We start from the raw sequence: 17,844 nt of genomic DNA on the forward strand, positions 1-17,844 counted from the left end.
GTGTTATTGTGAGTCAACCATAAAAGATAGACATATGCTGTCGTGGGACATTTTTTACATAATTTTAAGGAGAACATTTCCGTCATACATGATTTCTGTGTAGCTTTAACCATTAAGGTTGCACACGCGACGGAAGCTTAAAAATGGAGTAACTTCTCCCGTTTTCCCAACATTTCCCTTCACTGCTCTGCTCCTATTAATTGTAGCGTGATGAAAAGTATACTATAACCAGCACAGGAGTATGACAAATAATTGTACCAAGTTTCGTTAAAATCCGTCGAGTAGTTTTTGTTTCTATAACGGTTATACAGACAGACAGACAGACAAAAATTTTACTAATTGCATTTTTGGCATCAGTATCGATCCCTAATCACCCCCTGATAGTTATTTTGGAAATATATTTCATGTACAGAATTGACCTCTCTACAGATTTATTATAAGTATAGATTACACGAGTTGAAGTATGGAAGAAGACAAAGCGTACAGTATTTTGTTTTTAGAAGAAACCTGTGCAGTCATAATAAACTACACTAACAAGGAGGTTGCGTTCATATTTCTTCAGATTTAAACAGCGTCAACGATGGGAGCTTGACACATTTTCTTTTATGGGTCTAAAGACTAACACAAGATGGACAAATTCGGCCACACGACGTACAGACATTATCAGAGTTCGTCCAGGATAAAGGGTTGCCAACGCATTCGTGTCGTTTCGTGCGTGTCTCAGCTACGTCTTTAAGGCAAGCATTATTGTGTAATACATCAAAGATTGTTTTTCGCCAGATGGCGCTCATCAGCTAGGCTTTACCAGCTATAATACTTAAAGTATTATCAAAGAAAAACTCCACCGAATGTTTGAATAACGAATATGTTCCTCAAAACTAAATCCTGCTCACACATTTATATTAGGTATTTTATAATCAAAGATAATTTCCTAACATATTCATATTATAATAGAGGGTGACGAAATAAAACAAACGAAAAATACCATGTACCATTTTACTTGTGGATTATTCTGATAACGTAACACAACGGTACGGTGACGGCGGATTACACTTGTTACCTCGAACTGAAGCGCCACGCTGCGTATGCGCAGGTGACAGGCCTCGTTTGCATATGCAGAAATCTCACTTATGTGGACGGATTCTGCCTATCTACACTAAATGATACAATGGAAACGTTTAACTTATAAACTACGTTTTTACATAGATATTAACAATTAACAACAATTGCTCTTTATGTTGTGCTTCACGTTACATATTAGGAAACAGGTGCGGATTCAGGAGGCGTAGTGGGCCACGACCCCCTTTCGTTTGACATAAATTTATAAACATTTAACACATTGCAATCTAATAAATGAGTACATTGATACATTGAGCGCTATTATATATAACTTTATACCCAAATCCACACCTGCGTATAATTCTGATACATTCACAAATTAATGGTCCTAAATAATATTTTCCCTAGTGATATGTTTATATGAAAAATATGATATTTTCTTTATATATGATCAACAAAAATTTGCAGTTACAAAGTGTAACACCGCCGCGGTTAGAGCACGTTGTAAGTACACTGCGTTATTCTGTTCAAAGTTTAAAAGAAATAAGAACACGATAAGAAGATCCAAATTCTGCAAATTCACTACCAATTTGTGAATGAAATATCTCCATCACTCTAAATCATGTTGCCGACAATTATGACAATGTTGACAATTTTATTTATGACCCCAATTCCCTGTGTGAGATGCGGCCCTGTCATTGGACCATATAATTTATGGCCATACACCACATTGGCTTAGATACGCTCACGATTACAAAAAATCAGTCTAAAATATATTAAGGCAACTCGAGAATATATATACTCATTTGGTGGGATTCGCTCGTGTTTCTTTAAATAAACGGGTAAATGGACAAATAGAATACTTTCTTCTCTCTTCTGTACGTTTAAAGTACGCCTATCTTGACAAATACAGACTAGGGTAGGAAATGAACTAATGTATTGCCATGATTAATCAAATTAACGTATTTTATTGAAAGTATAATTAATAAATCACGGCCAAATGTCTAGGTCGGACGGAAGGAGAATTAATTAGAACAAAATCATAAGAAATAATACCATAGATAAAAAAAAAATGAAAATTTCATTTCTTAAAACGTTTTTTTGGTTGCAATATCAGAAACACTAACGAATCTCATGAAAACACGGTCGTGTCATCGTACGGAGTGTCAAAGATAGCGTCAAAACCTACTTACCGTCTGCTAATATTGTCAAACGATAGTTCAAGAACTCTATCGAAATTAGTATCAATTTTGAGAAATGGGAAAGGTTTTGTAGATCGTCGTATAAGTTTATGTATACTGCATTTGTATTTACTATAATGTCTATAGAGAAATCCTACACTCAAGGCAAATATAAAAGAAAAATAATTACAAAAAATATCGAAAACCGAACGTAATGTTATCTGATTGAGCTATAACGTCTAGAAATCCCTAAAACAATATTAACAGACGATAGTAATATGACATGAATATAATGTGAACTAATATTTCAAACCATCAAATAGAGTTGAATTACGAAAAATACACAATTTGAAAACCATGTCTGACTTTTTGAAATCAGCATATTATATTTCCGAACAATCAACATCGATAATTTAATTCGCTTTAATTTTAAATTCATAAAACATAACTTTTTAATGTTCACAATACATAGATATATAAAATGCATCACAATAATACATATCTAACAACAGTTAACGTTATTTGAGGCGAGTGCACACTGTTGTTATAATACACAAGCGTGTATCTTTGTTTACTGTATACAGGAAGACCTTGGTCGTATGAGCATATGCCTATGTACAATGTATACTATTCTTTTAAATGATAATACATTTACGAAAAATTCTATTTTATTATATTTGTATCGACTTTATAAAGTTATATTTATGAGCTATAAAAGCTGAGTAATTAGAAATATGAATATAATCAGCATTTACAAAACTATGTGTGCGATTTATTGCTATAAATTAAGTTTATGTTTTTAAGAATATTTTTTCAAATTATTTTTAAAATCTGTCCTTTACAATACTATGATTCAAACAATAATCATTCACAGAATGCCCCGGCACGGTGAGCAACGTCTTACATAATTCACCAGCATAATTATATAATTATTCTTCAAGCTGTGTATTTTTTGTGTATTATTCCGCAAGTGTGCGCCCTTCCTCACTTACATAATTCTCATTCATAAATAATTTAAATACATACATTTGGTGTCGTGAGACTAACATCATATTTGGGAGCGAATCGTTTCACTTAACTAAAGGGAGAAAACGAATTTAGAAAAAAAAAATAACAAAAATAAAAAAAAACATGTCTCTACTTACATACCGTACGGTTTAGTTTCACCATATATTAAAGACATGAATATACATTTTTTATATATATTTTTACATTATTTACAAATTTATTTACATTTAAAGTAATGCTAAACATCTACTCACACTCAAAGAAGCGGACACCGTAATATTATTTTGACTGTTACTGACACTCAAATAGTTATTTCACAGTAATATTACTTATAATGGTAAAAAAAAATAGCTTGTAAAACAATATTCGTCATGTAGATAACTCTTAAGTATTGAACAATAGCAAGCATTGGCATTTAGTAAACCGATCGGCATGAAGCACTCCGAGCAAGCAAGGGACATATAGGTGGGAATGTACGAATGGTAAATTTAAGCTGGGAGACCTAGGCAGGCGACTGGAACACGGCAATGCAGGCGAAAGATGTCATTTATGTAATGCTGTTTCAATAGTCAATTTAAAACATTAACCGCTTTATTCATAGACGTTTTTTATCTAAGGACGGAGTAAAGCTGTGATAAGTCTGTTTCTCAGTGCTGACGGCACGGCAGCCAGACATGGAGTCGTTGCGATTGGCTTATGTTGAGATACAACAATATTAGCCAATCACAACGGCCCTATGGCTACGCACTACGAATACTGCCATGCCGTCAGCACTGAGAAACAGACTTGTTATCGCAGCTTTACTCCATCCTTAATAAAAAAACCCATATGAATAAGGGGTAAGTGATTTCACGTTGAATTCAGAAATTTATCTTATTGTTCTGCAACTGTGTGGATGCAGCTTAATGATTTTTTATGTTAACGCCAATGATAGACATCGAAATGGAACTATTTTTGGATTTTATTGTTTTTTTTTTTTTTATATATGAATTTTTCCCGTTTTGAAGACTTTGTTGCCTTCATGGTCAGTTTGCCCTATCACCATGAAGGCTGCAGAATAGTTTTATTTCGATGGTACATGTAGCTGTTTGTAAAAGAAAAAGTAAAAATAAAGAAATGTAACCAATGCTAATTTTCAATATTTTTTTGAGGCAGCCACAGTCAAAGTACGCTCAGTAGCGTCAGAAAAAAGCTTACGTTAGGTACTTATATACAACGATGGATTTTATGCAAATAATATTAATACAATATTCATAATGTGTCACATAAGAGTATTTATACATGTAACCTCTTAATTAAAAGCTTTTTAGATCAGTTTTTCAAAAACGTTTCGTCTCTTTCACTCAGCATTTTATGTAGGAGAGAAAGGGACAAAACAGTTTAAAGTATACACGTATTATGTACTTCATAATAATTTTATCATTCGAAATGGGTGTCAATCAACTCTCTTTAAAAATCACACATTTTATTAGTCACTGAATATTCATTTCTTCACATTGATGTCGATAATATTCGACTTTAACACATATAGATTCTGGCATAGCATCAAACATGGCCAATTTAAGCCTTAAAGTAATCAATCATAATCAAATTCATAAGTTTCCCACGGCCTTTTTTATAATAAAAAAAAAAAAAAAACTAAACAGATGCCACTTTTATTTGTAATGGCTTAAGTCTTATACTTTGCTATCGATAATTTCACAAAATAAAGGAACTTGTCTATGGTAGCGATATGAAACGAATTATGTATGTAGTTGTAAATATGCAAATACCAATGGTGGTCATATTATTATGATAAAAAAATATATCTTGATCTGACAAATAGCATTCTGTTTGTAGTGAACTAGCTTTGGCCCACGCCTCAACGTGAGAAAGTAATGTAGCTTCCTATTAAAGAATTTTCAACATCATTTCCATAGTTTCATAGATTACACCCTACAAACAAAGTTAGAAACTTTACCTTTTTTAATATTAGTATAAATGTATGACCAAGTAACGTCGGTAAAATTCGGAGGAATGGTCTTGGCACGTTAATTCTTTATTTGGCCGAAAATGGACTACTCTATACACACTATCTGGACCAGTCAAGTTTTAACTGTGTAATTTATAAAAAATCAAACTCTACCAACTAGATAGAAAACAAATTACTGATTTATTTAAGCACGGTTGATAATTTCAGCGCAAAATCATATTTACATCTACATACATAACTATACGTTTCGTAAATTCTATGTTATCACGTTAATTAGAACCGTGTTACCTTGCGCATAAGGTTCACACTTCATCGCCTAGGTCCTGCACGCAGTTCTCCGCTATGGGCACGAACTTATCGTCGATTTGTATGAGAAGTATGCTCTTGTCCACGTGGGAGCGGAGTTTCGGATCTCGATGGTTCGGCGTCCATTTATGCACCACCTGTTATGTTAATATAACTCTTATTGTAGAGGCGACAGATACTATTTTCATTTATCTAAACGGAAATTAAAAAAAAAAAAATATTTACGAATTACAAAGATAATAATAGGGCAAAATTATGAGTTTGTGACTTGTGTAATGGCCATTTGACGAGACATTATAAAATATCTGAAAATATGTCCAACTGTTTGGGATATCATTCCTTTACGTTTTTTAGATGTTGGATACTTTATTGGTATTATGTATTAAGTAATTTGTATTAATTTATTTGTGTTTATTATACTGTTTGTTCCCTGTACTATAATAAAATAAAAAATAAAATATTTGTTACTATTGTTGTAAACAATTCCTGTGTTAACTAAATTAAACTGAAATAACATCTCTTTCTCTCTCTAACATCCCTTTCATCACAATCTATGGGTGTAAGGCTAATCGATTTGAGCAATATTTTTTGTCACACTAAGTTATAAACATATGTGGAATCAGTGTATGTTTCCGCATCTCTTTTTTATTGCTTTGAATGATGAGACGGGCTTGCCGTTCGACTTATAGTAAGCGACACGACCGCCCATAAACAGTAGAAATACCATCCAACACCTTGAATTATAAAGTATTGTTTGGTATTCCGCTGCGCTCGCCATCCTGAGACATGAGATGTTAAGTCTCATTATGTCCAGTAGTTACACTGACTACAATGTCCTTCAAACCGGTACACAATAGTGACTACACACTGCTGCTTGGCGGCAGAAATAGACATTGCGATGGTACCTACCCAAGCGGACTCCCACATATGAGAGACCTACCACCAGTACATCTTATCTTGGCTTCATTTTTGTTAAAAAAAATCACGCTCAAGTTGCTTAGCCTTTCAAATTATACTAGTATACAGACAAAACCATTACACTATACCTGTTAACGACAGATTGTAAAGAGTGACGAGGGAGCCGAAGTGTGCGTGATGTCATTAAGCCGGTAAATTCTTTTTTTTTTCTTTCTAATGTTTGACGTTAGTTGTCTGCCACGATCAATGCGAGTGTCACATAAGACTGCCGCGTTATTTCACTTAATATCGTAAGCGAGCTAAATACGTAATAAACAGTTTCTCCGTATTTATCTCGCTTCACCAACGTCCGTGAAATAAGTAACAATACCCAAATATGGGACCGGACTCATTTTTGTTCTTTATTATTATCAAATATTTGAGTTATATAAATTATAACACAGAAAGAATTATTTAAATCCGGTAAGAAATCAACAAGTTATAAGCCTTTCAATTTCGGTAGAAGGGGTAAATAACATGAAACAGAGAAGAGGCGCAATACCCACGTGTGACGTCATCGGGCATTACGACGCGTACGAAAGAAAGGGATGAAGCGATATTCCCACTTCGCGCCCACTTCGGCACATAGTAATATTTGAAATATGAATTACTGGCTCATTTTTTAACCAATTTTAATGCAGTTTTCGCAGGAGGGTTTCTTTTTAGTATTATTAACCATCACATATAGAATAATGTACAAAATCAAACACAGGACGGTCTCCTATTATAAAGATTTTCACTTACCAATCCATCCATGCCGGCCATTGGCACCCAACTGCCCCAATAATTCCTCCCGCCCCTCTCTCGCTGGTACTCCGAGGGCCACTGCACATCGATCCTCCTCCCCAAGTTAATGCAATCGTACACTCCAAGAGGCTCCACAATCAACACCTTACTACCCACACTAACGTTGATCTTGAACTCACTTCGACCCGAATCTGAGCGTTTGATTTTAGTCTTTATCTCTTTGTTTTTAGGATCTTTTTTAGCTTCTTTTTTGAGTATCGACTCCTTGTTCGATAGGTCCGAGTAGTGGGTTTCTTTCAGAGGTATTGATTCCGGTTTCTCTATATATCGGCCGGTCAGTTCTCTGTAGCTCTCTCGCTCGTGTCGTATTTCTTTGCTGAGTTTCGATAGGTCTTTCGACGTCCCTTCGTTCATGAAATACCTGGAAAAATAAACATTATATTAGCTGTTAATTCAAAATAAACTGCGTCAAATATAAAAAAAAAAAAACATAAAACCGTTAATCATTAATGATTTGTTTAAAATGTCATAACAGTTTTGTTGGTAATAAAAATAATGGCATGCATCATGCGACATCAATAATGATTGTGTGACTTGCTTTTCTCTGTAGTTACACTGAGTTTTGTCTATACTGAGTGACATGCAGGACAAAACACAGTTTAACTACAGTTCCATCAATTAGTGGTTAAATTAAATAACAAATATCGATAATTTGATAAGTTAAATATCGATAACTTTCCTCATCTGTGCTGTCATTAGGTTAATATTTTTGAATACTTTGTTCACACACATTCGTGTTCCGACCGAACTGAATGCTGTCAGACATAAAACGTCCCTGCGTATACTAACCTGGACGTAAATTAACTATCATGTACCTCACCATAAGTATAGTTAACTACTTAATGCTTGACATGTTAGTCGGCTAACATGACAGCTACATAACAGTTACATGACATTACGCGTGTCACGGGAATATAACCTTATTATTTATTACATAATTAGGTTATTTTTCCGTGACACGCGTAATGTCATGTAGCTGTCATGTTAGCCGGCTAACATTCCAATCATTCCGATGGCAAATGGGTTAAAATGTAATTGTCAATCAAATAAAACGTTTACTGACTATCGACAGAATTAAACAAGTTGTCTTTTTTGTTAATAGAGACCACGATACTAACATGTATTATGGTGGGAATAATACTACTCAGGTAGGTCTCTCATATGTGAGAGTCCGCCTGGGTAGGTATCACCGCAATGTCTACCTATGCCGCCAAGCAGTAGTGAAGTCACTGTTGTGTTCCGGTTTGAAGGAAATTGTATACTGGACATAATAAGACTTAACAACTCATATCTCAGGATGGCGGCAATGGACTACTACCAATTTGTAATTCAATGTGTTGGATGGTGTTTCTACTGTTTATGTGTGGTCGTATCGCATACCATCAGGCGAACGGCAAGCTCGTCTTGTCATTTAAAGCAATAAAAAATAAAGCGTAATTTGGTTAAGACGAGATTGTCCAACGCCAAATGAAACACTGACAGCACACGGTCAATGGAACATGTATGTGTATAACCAAGTATTATACCCTACAACCCATCTCCCAAGCCGTTAATGAGAGTGGCACACAATACCCGGTAGTGGCGGCTTGCCTTGCGTTCCTGTTGGCTATGATCTTGCAGTCTGGCAGCGAGAGCGAGAGGTCCAGACCCGCTGCCGACAGGGTCAGGTCCTCGAGGGAAGACTCCGCGCTGGGCAGGCAGCGACCCGCTACCTGGTAACAAATATGATTGAAATTATTGTTTATGCTGAAATAGTCTTATTGATATCTTCATGGAAATAAGGTTGGTGGAGGGAAGTGGAACGGAAGCGACGCAGTGAATTGGAGCAAGATATATTAGATCAAACGGGATCAAACAAAGCATTATTCTATCTCGGTAGTTGGGTAAAAATAGTTCCAAGATCCATTGCAGTTGAGACAAGAGTAAATTGATTAAATCAATGAAATTTCTCATCACATTTAAACTAGACATTGTTAGTGGAAACTGAGTTTAAATAAGTTAGGATAGAGTTTATTCTGTACGAAGGCAGAAATATCACTTACCTTGGCGCTGGCAGCCCGTCTCGGCTGGTCCCGCGGTCCACATTCCCAGTTGCTGCCGGTAGATGCCTGTACAAAATTATATTTCTAGTTAATATAACGGTTAGTGCTTTTGCTGTTTGTGTTGCGCATTTGTTACGCAGATTGTTGTAGTCAATATAGTGAATATTATGTAGGGTAGTACTTGTGCATGCATGTCCGTCTCTCCGTGTGTACCTGGTGGTCGTCGTGTGCGTGCAGCCGGGCGGCGTGCGGCGCGTGCGGTGCGTGCGGCGCGTGCGCGGGGCGCGTGCGCGCGGCGCTGCTGCAGCGCGAGCGGCGCGCGCGACGACAGCCGGCCTGCGCAGGCGCACAACCCATATATATCATATACATATTCATATAATATTAGTTTGTTAATCTCCCACTTATGAATTTTTTCACAATTAATAATTTACTTTTAATTCGTTACATATAATTTCATTTGTTTTAAGTTTGCTATTTAATTTATGTAATATCTTCTTTAAATTTTAAATATCATTTCGTTTGTTTTTGTCTTAAGTTTGTTGTAATATCGTTCTCAATATGTTTATTTACCGAGAAAAATACACGTTATTATGTGTGCATGCTGTGACAACTTAAAGTGTTGTACATTGAATTATATTTTTTGTAACGATTTTTGTATCCATGCTACAATGTAACAACTACTGTTTGTCCAAATAAATAAATAAATAAATACAATTTATTACCGTTCTTTGCTTTCCATCATATTCAAAATCTCATTAACATCTTTGCTTACAATACAATTTATTACCACCCTCTGCTTTCTATATTATGTCTTCATTCAAAAACTCTACATCTTTACGAGCTATATAAACATACAACAAAATAAATTTAATGACCTAAAATTAAAAGTTTACATTAAAACAACCAGAATCGTCACTTACCTGTCGCGAATCATCCAGAGGTCTGGTACGCGGGGCCCTAACGCCGCGTGTGGCGCGCTCATCCACGCGCCGCCGCGCCTCACTCTCTACTGTTCCTGACGCTGTAAACAATACATCAAAATAAGTATAAATATGGTTGTTTTCAATTGAAAAGATATTAAAAAAATGAAAAGAGCTATCTCCAGATCAGATAAAGAGAATTAACCGAGAATAATGAAGATAACAATTGGATTTTTTTATGTAAACAATTCCGATATCAATAAACGGTTTCCATCTCCTCAAAAGAATTTCTATGGATCACGACAATGAACCAGACTTCTGACTGGAGCAGAACAGAGAACAGAATTTTGTTATCATGAAATACCTACAAAGTTTACTATCACTCATGAGGTGTTTTAAATAAAAACAAAATATATTTTTGTTGAATACCCGAGTCATCCTGGGTTCTCTCATGCGAGTGTTCCCTCAGGAGTCCTGCTAGAGACGCGAGCGTCGACGACGTCGGCTTGCCCGCGCTCGCGAGACTCCCTCTTGTACCAGCTGTGGATACAATACTTGGCATATATGGTCTTATAGTAGATCGATGAGGTCTCGTTTTTCGTGGCTTCAGTAAAATGTAATCTAGTATGAGGTGGCTTTGACTCATCAGAGACAATATTTAACAAAGTGGGTCAATAATAATCCGGGTCAATTTTGACCTAAATTAGTCACCACAGTTAAACTCATTATATATTTTTATTAATCAATACAATTTACAATTGCGTGTATCATTTAATATTAAGAAAAAAAACAAACATTAAAATATCATCATCATCATCATCTCAGCCACAGGAAGTCCACTGCTGAACATAGGCCTCCCCCAAGGATCTCCACGTCGACCTGTTGGAAGCGGCCTGCATCCAGCGACTTCCTGCGACCTTAGCCAGGTCGTCCGTTCACCTTGTAGGCGGACTAAAATATTTATTGAAAATAAAGTGTATTAGTACTGGCCGTGACAAAGCGTGGTGCACGTACCGAGCGAGGTCCTGGAGAGGTGCAGCGCGTTGTGGCGCGGCGTGGCGCGCGCGGCGCCGCCCTCGCCCGCCTCGCACGCGCCCGCGCCCCCCGCGCCACCCGCACCGCTCGAACAACCCTCGCCGCAGCGGCGACGGATCCTACACACATCGTGTCGTTACTACCAGGTACCAACGCTTTGATAAGTATGCTCACTTTTAGATTAAACTAAAATGTCTTCACTGTCCATTAATCATAAAAAAATTATTAAAAACTGTAGTAACACAAAATTATAGCAGCTCAATTATTATTTACATATCAATTCAGGTGAACAGGATTACCGTACACAATATATACGGTGGTAAACTTTGTCGATCATAACTGATACCTCCCAATCATATAGAACAGTCACAAGCATGTTGTACGAACATTACTTAAATAGAAGAGTCCAGTTATCTCGCGTACGTTTGTACATGTATCGCACTGACCTGGTCCACAGCGCCTTGAGAGCGCGTCGCAGCGCGGCGGCGGTGACGGCGCCGCCCACCAGCGAGCTCAGCGCCGGCGACGAGTCCGCGTACGACGTCGTCAGCGGCGACACGTAGATAGGGTACCCGATGGGCTGGTCGCACGACGAGTTTATTATGTTGCGCAGCGCCTGGGGAACAAACCAGTTATTAGACAATTATAAATTTCGTACCAGCCTAGATAAATCGAAACAGTTGATCGGTTGGTATAGGAAAATGTTTAGCGAATCAGCCGAATCAATTTAATTTCCCGGTCAAAAAACTTAGGCTAAAGATACCGAAATACTACACCTATATTATAAAAAGATTAACGCCCATATTCGTGTATACATTATCTATTTAAGGACGGAGCATTGCTGTGATAACTCTGTTTCTCATTGCTGACGACATGGAAGCCTTCACACTTCACATAGGACCATTGTGATTGGCTATAATGAGATACAACTTGAATCTAGTTTATGAATACAGGTGTAAGATTACAAATAAGCGGAGTATTCACCTGTTTAGCGTTCTGTATGGACCCCCTCTCCGGGTTCCTGTTCCTCAGATACACGAGCTCCTGCTGTTGTCCCGCCCACAGGCCGCGCACGCACTCCCGGTTCAGTTTGATGACGCGGAAACCTAGATGGCGCTTGTTCAGCATTATTATCTTGTAGTCGTCGTTGCCTTCATCCATCACGTGCCTTTAGATAATAAAAAAAAAATTGTTATTGGTTATTGACATAAAATGGGTCAAAAATGACCCGTATACATTTTAATTTTCTACGCTATCCATTTCCGAAGTACAATTAGCTACTTAATGCTTGACATGTTATCCGGCTAACATGACAGCTACATGATAGTTACATGACATTACGCGTATCACGAGAATATAACCTTATTATTTATTACATAATATTTTTTCCGTGACACGCGTAATGTCATGTAGCTGTCATGTTAGCCGGCTAACATTCCAATCATTCCGATGGCAAATAGGTTATCCTCCCCGTCGGCCACATATGAGCCAGTGCCAGTACCTCAGCGCCAGCAGGTGCGGCGCGCCGCGCAGCACGCTGTGGCGCCAGGCGGGCGCGGCCTCGTGGCAGATCACGAGGCGCTGCGCGTGCGACGAGATCGCCGCGTACAGCGCCGCGCTGCTGCAGTACTCCTCCGGGAACATGAAGTGGTCCTGGAACAAACGCATTTATAGTATTAAGGTTCTACGATTGCTATGATATAATGGGTAAAACTATATCCCCACATTATATTATTCTATACTGATCCTGCTGATAAATAAAATCGATACGTAAATTTAAAATTATTTAGCCTAAAAATGACATTGAACGTCAAACATTCGACAAATAATTTGTCCAACGATTTATTCATATGTCCATACTTCTGACTTATATTTATCTGTCTGTTACGCTTTCGCAGTAGAACCACTGAATAACCAAAGCCTAAGAAGGAAGTATAAAATTTTTGTCCTAGGATAATATATAGCGACACGTGGGCGAAGCCACGAGCAAAAACTAATAACCTATACATACCTGGTGCAGTTTGAGCGCCATTCGTATCGCGGGCGCGAGTACCGAATGTAGCAACGACATGTCCGTAAACACCCATTCGTCGCGTGCGCATGTAATCCGGAAGTCGCCCTTGAACAGCGAGTGTAACCCGTATAGGAAGAACTCCACGCTGAAATACAACAGTTTATTACATATTGATATTAATGTTTTAATGTTTAATGGGAGTACCAAAGATATACAGGTTGTTTTTCTTTTAAGTGTGGAAATTTCAATATAATGTTTACAAACCAAACATCAATACAAAACTACGAAGAATTTTTTTTATCTCAATTTGAAATTTGTACTATATTGTGTTTTGTGAAGAAAACTTAGAAGCTAACTTCCGCAAGTAATTTTTAATAGTAAAAATCATAGCAAAATAACTACTGCATGTCTGGAAGCTTACAAGCCTTGCGGCAAGTTGCATATGTATATAATAATATAGTAATAATATCAGCCCTGTATCAATACTGTCCCACTGTTGGGCACGGGCCTCCTCTACTACTGAGAGGGATTAGGCCTTATTCCACCACGCTGGCCTAGTGCGGATTGGTAGACTTCACACACCCTCGAAAATTCCTATAGAGAATTTGTCAGGTATGCAGGTTTTCTCACGATGTTTTCTTTCACCGTTAAAGCAAGCGATAATTCACAAGTTCTTGCGCAATACGTCGGTGAGGTAAGATGGGCGCAGCACCTGGAGGCGGAGAGGTGTTGCGCGGCGGCGAGCGCGCGGCGGCCGAGCAGGCTCAGCGCGAAGCACAGCGTCAGCAGCGCCGACTCCCGCGCCGCCGCGCGCCGCCACGCGCCGCCGCGCCGCCCGCAGCACCACCCCACCCACTCCAGGTACACCGCGCAGAACCGGGACCTGCGCACGCGCACCGACACACATCTTATTACTCTACTCAAACCATAAACTAAATACAAAAAAACTCTTCTGTATACATCATAAAACAGTAATAACACTAATTCTCCAAACCAACCTTGTGATACCAGATGCCCGGAAGTCGTAATCTTCATCCAAATTCACGTTGAATATCGGGTCTAGATCGACGAAGTTTCTCTCGTTCATGGGTTTCAGTGCCTCTGCGATGACGGGCGATGATAACCACTCTTCCAATTTATTAGATTGGATAGTATAGTAGATTATACTCTGTTAACATAATCATAATATTATAAGTAAGGAGAATATATTATACATTTTCCTATTTAATAGAAAAAATTAAGATTATAAATACAATACAAGTTTAATGGAGTAAAGAGAAACAGATGTTTGTGTTTCTCTAGAGAAGGAAAAATTTCCAGTCAGGCATCGATATATATGTACTACGTACTAGATTTGGCGTTCCCAACATTTACTGTATTCAACTGAATTGAACTGCAATCTCTTCAAACTTACTTTAGTAGCGTCAACATTAACAGCTTGTGGTTGTGTACGAAGTGGCGCTCATGACATAAGAATCAAATCAAATAAGTAACATTATTTGTTATTCAAGTGTATAAATAGGTTATCACAGTGACGTTTTGGTTGCCATTTTAGTTCAGATTTTGAACAAATAGTTTATATGGACGTTCGTGTCTATATAATATACGTCAATGCAGTCAGGCAGATGTTGCTTGTTACCAGCCGCAGCCCCTCCTACGGTTCCTATTCGGAAATGGTATATATATTGCGCGTAGCGCAAATTCTGCAATCACAAGCCAGTATCGTCTATCGCCATCTAGTGTGATTGCTGTATAATACCACTACAATTGTGTCAACACTATGTCGGTCTTCTCGCAGTTCCATTGATGTTGACGAGATAGTGGTGTATACACTAATTGTACCGCCACACAAGTTATTTGGAACACCCTGTTTATAAACAGAGTGTTCCAGATAACTTTAAATTATAATTTTAAATTATATATTTTTTGTAATTACAAACAATTAAACAGCACACACAAATGTATTATGACGGTGTTACCCAAAAAATGGTGTCTGTGTAACATGTAATTAGTATGTTTATATGGAACAGCTGGTGGTGAACAGTAGGAAGTACCTTGACGTAGTAGGTGAGCAGCACCTTGCGGAAGTCGAAGACCTGCAGCATGGAGACGGCGGAGTTGTCGGAGACGGAGTAGCCCTCGAGCACGTAGCGCGCGCTGGCGAGCTGCCACGCCAGCCAGCGCAGCGCCCACGCCGCGCCCGGCGACAGCGCGCGCCCGCCGCACCACCACCACCCGCCGCACACGCCCTCTGCACACCGCACACCGTCTCAACGTGTCCACACGCACACACACACACACACACACACACACACGCACGCACACACACACACGCACGCACGCACGCACGCACGCACACACACACACTCTTGTTACAACAGCTGCAGCACACATATATACAACCGCCTGGATTGACATCCCACATATCAATATCGAAAAAATAACTTTCATAAAGAAACATTAATTCTATCTTACTCATCAAGTCCAATAAGTCAATAAAATAAGTCATTTGTAGGTATGCCAAAAATAACTGTTTTGATTGGTAATTTTTTGCAATAGATTAAACGATTAATTGAGATCGCTTATTAAAAACCTCACCACTACTCTCCTCAGGGCCTTCCGATATCGCTTCCACTTCCCTCTGCTGACAGTAAGTGCCTCGGAACTCGAGTCCTCTCAGTTGAAACGACACTAGACCATTGCCCATCTCCACTATGTGGACCAGACAGTTCAGGTAATCTGATGCTAACACTGGAAAGTAACAGACAGAACTTCTTACAATTTAGACATTGGGTTGAATTATAAAGTTTCAACATGACCATCAATATTTATCTGGTCTTTTCTGGTGTTTTAGTCTTTCTTTTTATGTGACTAAATACAATAGGAAAATTACGAGACAACACAGATAATTCTATTTAATAATTTCTTGTTAATATCAATTTATTTAGTTTATGTTTCTTCTCGTATTAAATTGAATAACACCAGCAAAATGGTACGGTTTACGATTCCCCATAAACCGTAGCAAATCGATGCAGAACTCGTAAACCAAAGCAATGCATGATGCAGCCCTGCAGTCGTCCACCAAAATGAGTTTAGGAAATCGATTACCAATAAGAATGGCATCATGAATATTAGGGGATTAATAGGCGTAAAACTATTCGATACCGATCAAACAGGAAACTAATAATAAGTTTTACTATTCTAAATATAAAGTATGTTTTACCAAAACAGTCCCCTTGCTGCACTTGCCCCCAGCGGCCCAGCATGAGGTCCCCGCACAAGTAGTGCTGCAGCGAACGCGTCAGGTGCTCGTAGAATATCGAGTTCAGATTGTTGTCGTCTGGAAACCGAAGTCAACGATATACAGGCTGGTTTATTTTTATAAAGAAGTAGTTTTGTAGGAATTAATAATGAATACTATATTTTAGTAATATTGATCATGTGTAAGTGCTTTTAATATCTATATGTATTCTGATCTAATATCAATCTGTGACGTGTTTTTTTTTAGTTATTTTTGTATATTTCTAATACAAAAAAATAACTTAAAATTTTGAATCAATGATAGTGTACAGACCCGCTCCAAGATTTCTCTCCAGCTGTGATGATAATCTCGTGTTACTCTGGTCCACCCTTTTGGTGTTGTAGTCGCGCTCCCAAAACTTTATGGGGCGCACGTATGACGTCATGAATATCGCGCTTCCTGCGAAGTAAAATAACTTCTATGTACTTTTGCTTGAAGACTGTATTTTGTTTATTATTACTGCTCTTATTTTGAGTTATGATGTATGTCATGCTGTATTGATATATGGGAAATTTTGGACAATACATTGAAAATTAGACCAAAAATTAGTTTGTTCCGAAGGTGCAAAACTCAAATAGTAAAACTAAACCTAGATAGATAGATAGGGCAAATTGACCCCACTGAACCGGATGGTACGTGAAGTGGTCCAGATAGAGTAACACTAATATTTACCCAACGCAGGCGTGAGCGGTGAGGACAGCAGCGCAGATACAGCCGCCTGCAGGAACAACATGGCGGAGTGCGGCACCGAGAAAGGCTGAGCGAACGCGTGGAACGCGCTGCCCCACGTGATCTGCCACGGCGCTATGTACGTCACCACGAACTGGATCTGCAACACACGTACATACAGACGCACAAGTCGAGCACACTCGTGATTGGTCGGTTTGACTTGAGGTTTTATATTACGATGTGGTGTATCGATACAAACGAATACAATGTTGCGTATCGAAAGAAATGCTCTCGATACAGCTACGATGCGATACGTATACAATAGACTTTTAAAGGAAAACCCAGTTTAAAGTCCAGCGCGCCGATGTTCCACGCTATTGGTTCCTAAGTCTTAATTAGTCATCGTATCCGAAATTGGTAACTAGTGTATAGGTAATATTAAATTATTTTTTGGTTTTTAGTGGTTTTTGGGGGCGGTATAATTTTTTGTTTTAATTTTTTTGTGTTTGTAAAAATCAGTAAACATAGAAGACATCATAGTTGACATCATTTTAAGAATTTTCTAATGTA

At 38.2% G+C, this 17,844-nt stretch overlaps 1 protein-coding gene across 1 annotated transcript in view; it reads right to left on the bottom strand.

Moving 5' to 3' along the window:
- Positions 1-980: 980 nt before the first annotated feature.
- The window catches only part of LOC115445794 (pecanex-like protein 1), a 32,067-nt gene continuing 15,203 nt past the window's right edge, over positions 981-17,844 (bottom strand). Inside the window, 19 exon segments of the mRNA XM_037437510.1 lie at positions 981-5,663; positions 7,228-7,651; positions 8,863-9,002; positions 9,333-9,398; positions 9,546-9,668; positions 10,256-10,356; positions 10,685-10,795; positions 11,270-11,409; positions 11,737-11,906; positions 12,275-12,458; positions 12,792-12,943; positions 13,302-13,449; positions 14,017-14,187; positions 14,303-14,472; positions 15,359-15,555; positions 15,903-16,055; positions 16,528-16,644; positions 16,879-17,004; positions 17,278-17,434. Coding sequence (XP_037293407.1) covers positions 5,523-5,663; positions 7,228-7,651; positions 8,863-9,002; positions 9,333-9,398; positions 9,546-9,668; positions 10,256-10,356; positions 10,685-10,795; positions 11,270-11,409; positions 11,737-11,906; positions 12,275-12,458; positions 12,792-12,943; positions 13,302-13,449; positions 14,017-14,187; positions 14,303-14,472; positions 15,359-15,555; positions 15,903-16,055; positions 16,528-16,644; positions 16,879-17,004; positions 17,278-17,434 — 2,991 coding nt within the window. The 3' untranslated portion in view covers positions 981-5,522.

The sequence above is a fragment of the Manduca sexta genome, chromosome 11, assembly GCF_014839805.1.
Source record: "Manduca sexta isolate Smith_Timp_Sample1 chromosome 11, JHU_Msex_v1.0, whole genome shotgun sequence".
NCBI classification, from domain to species: domain Eukaryota; kingdom Metazoa; phylum Arthropoda; class Insecta; order Lepidoptera; family Sphingidae; genus Manduca; species Manduca sexta.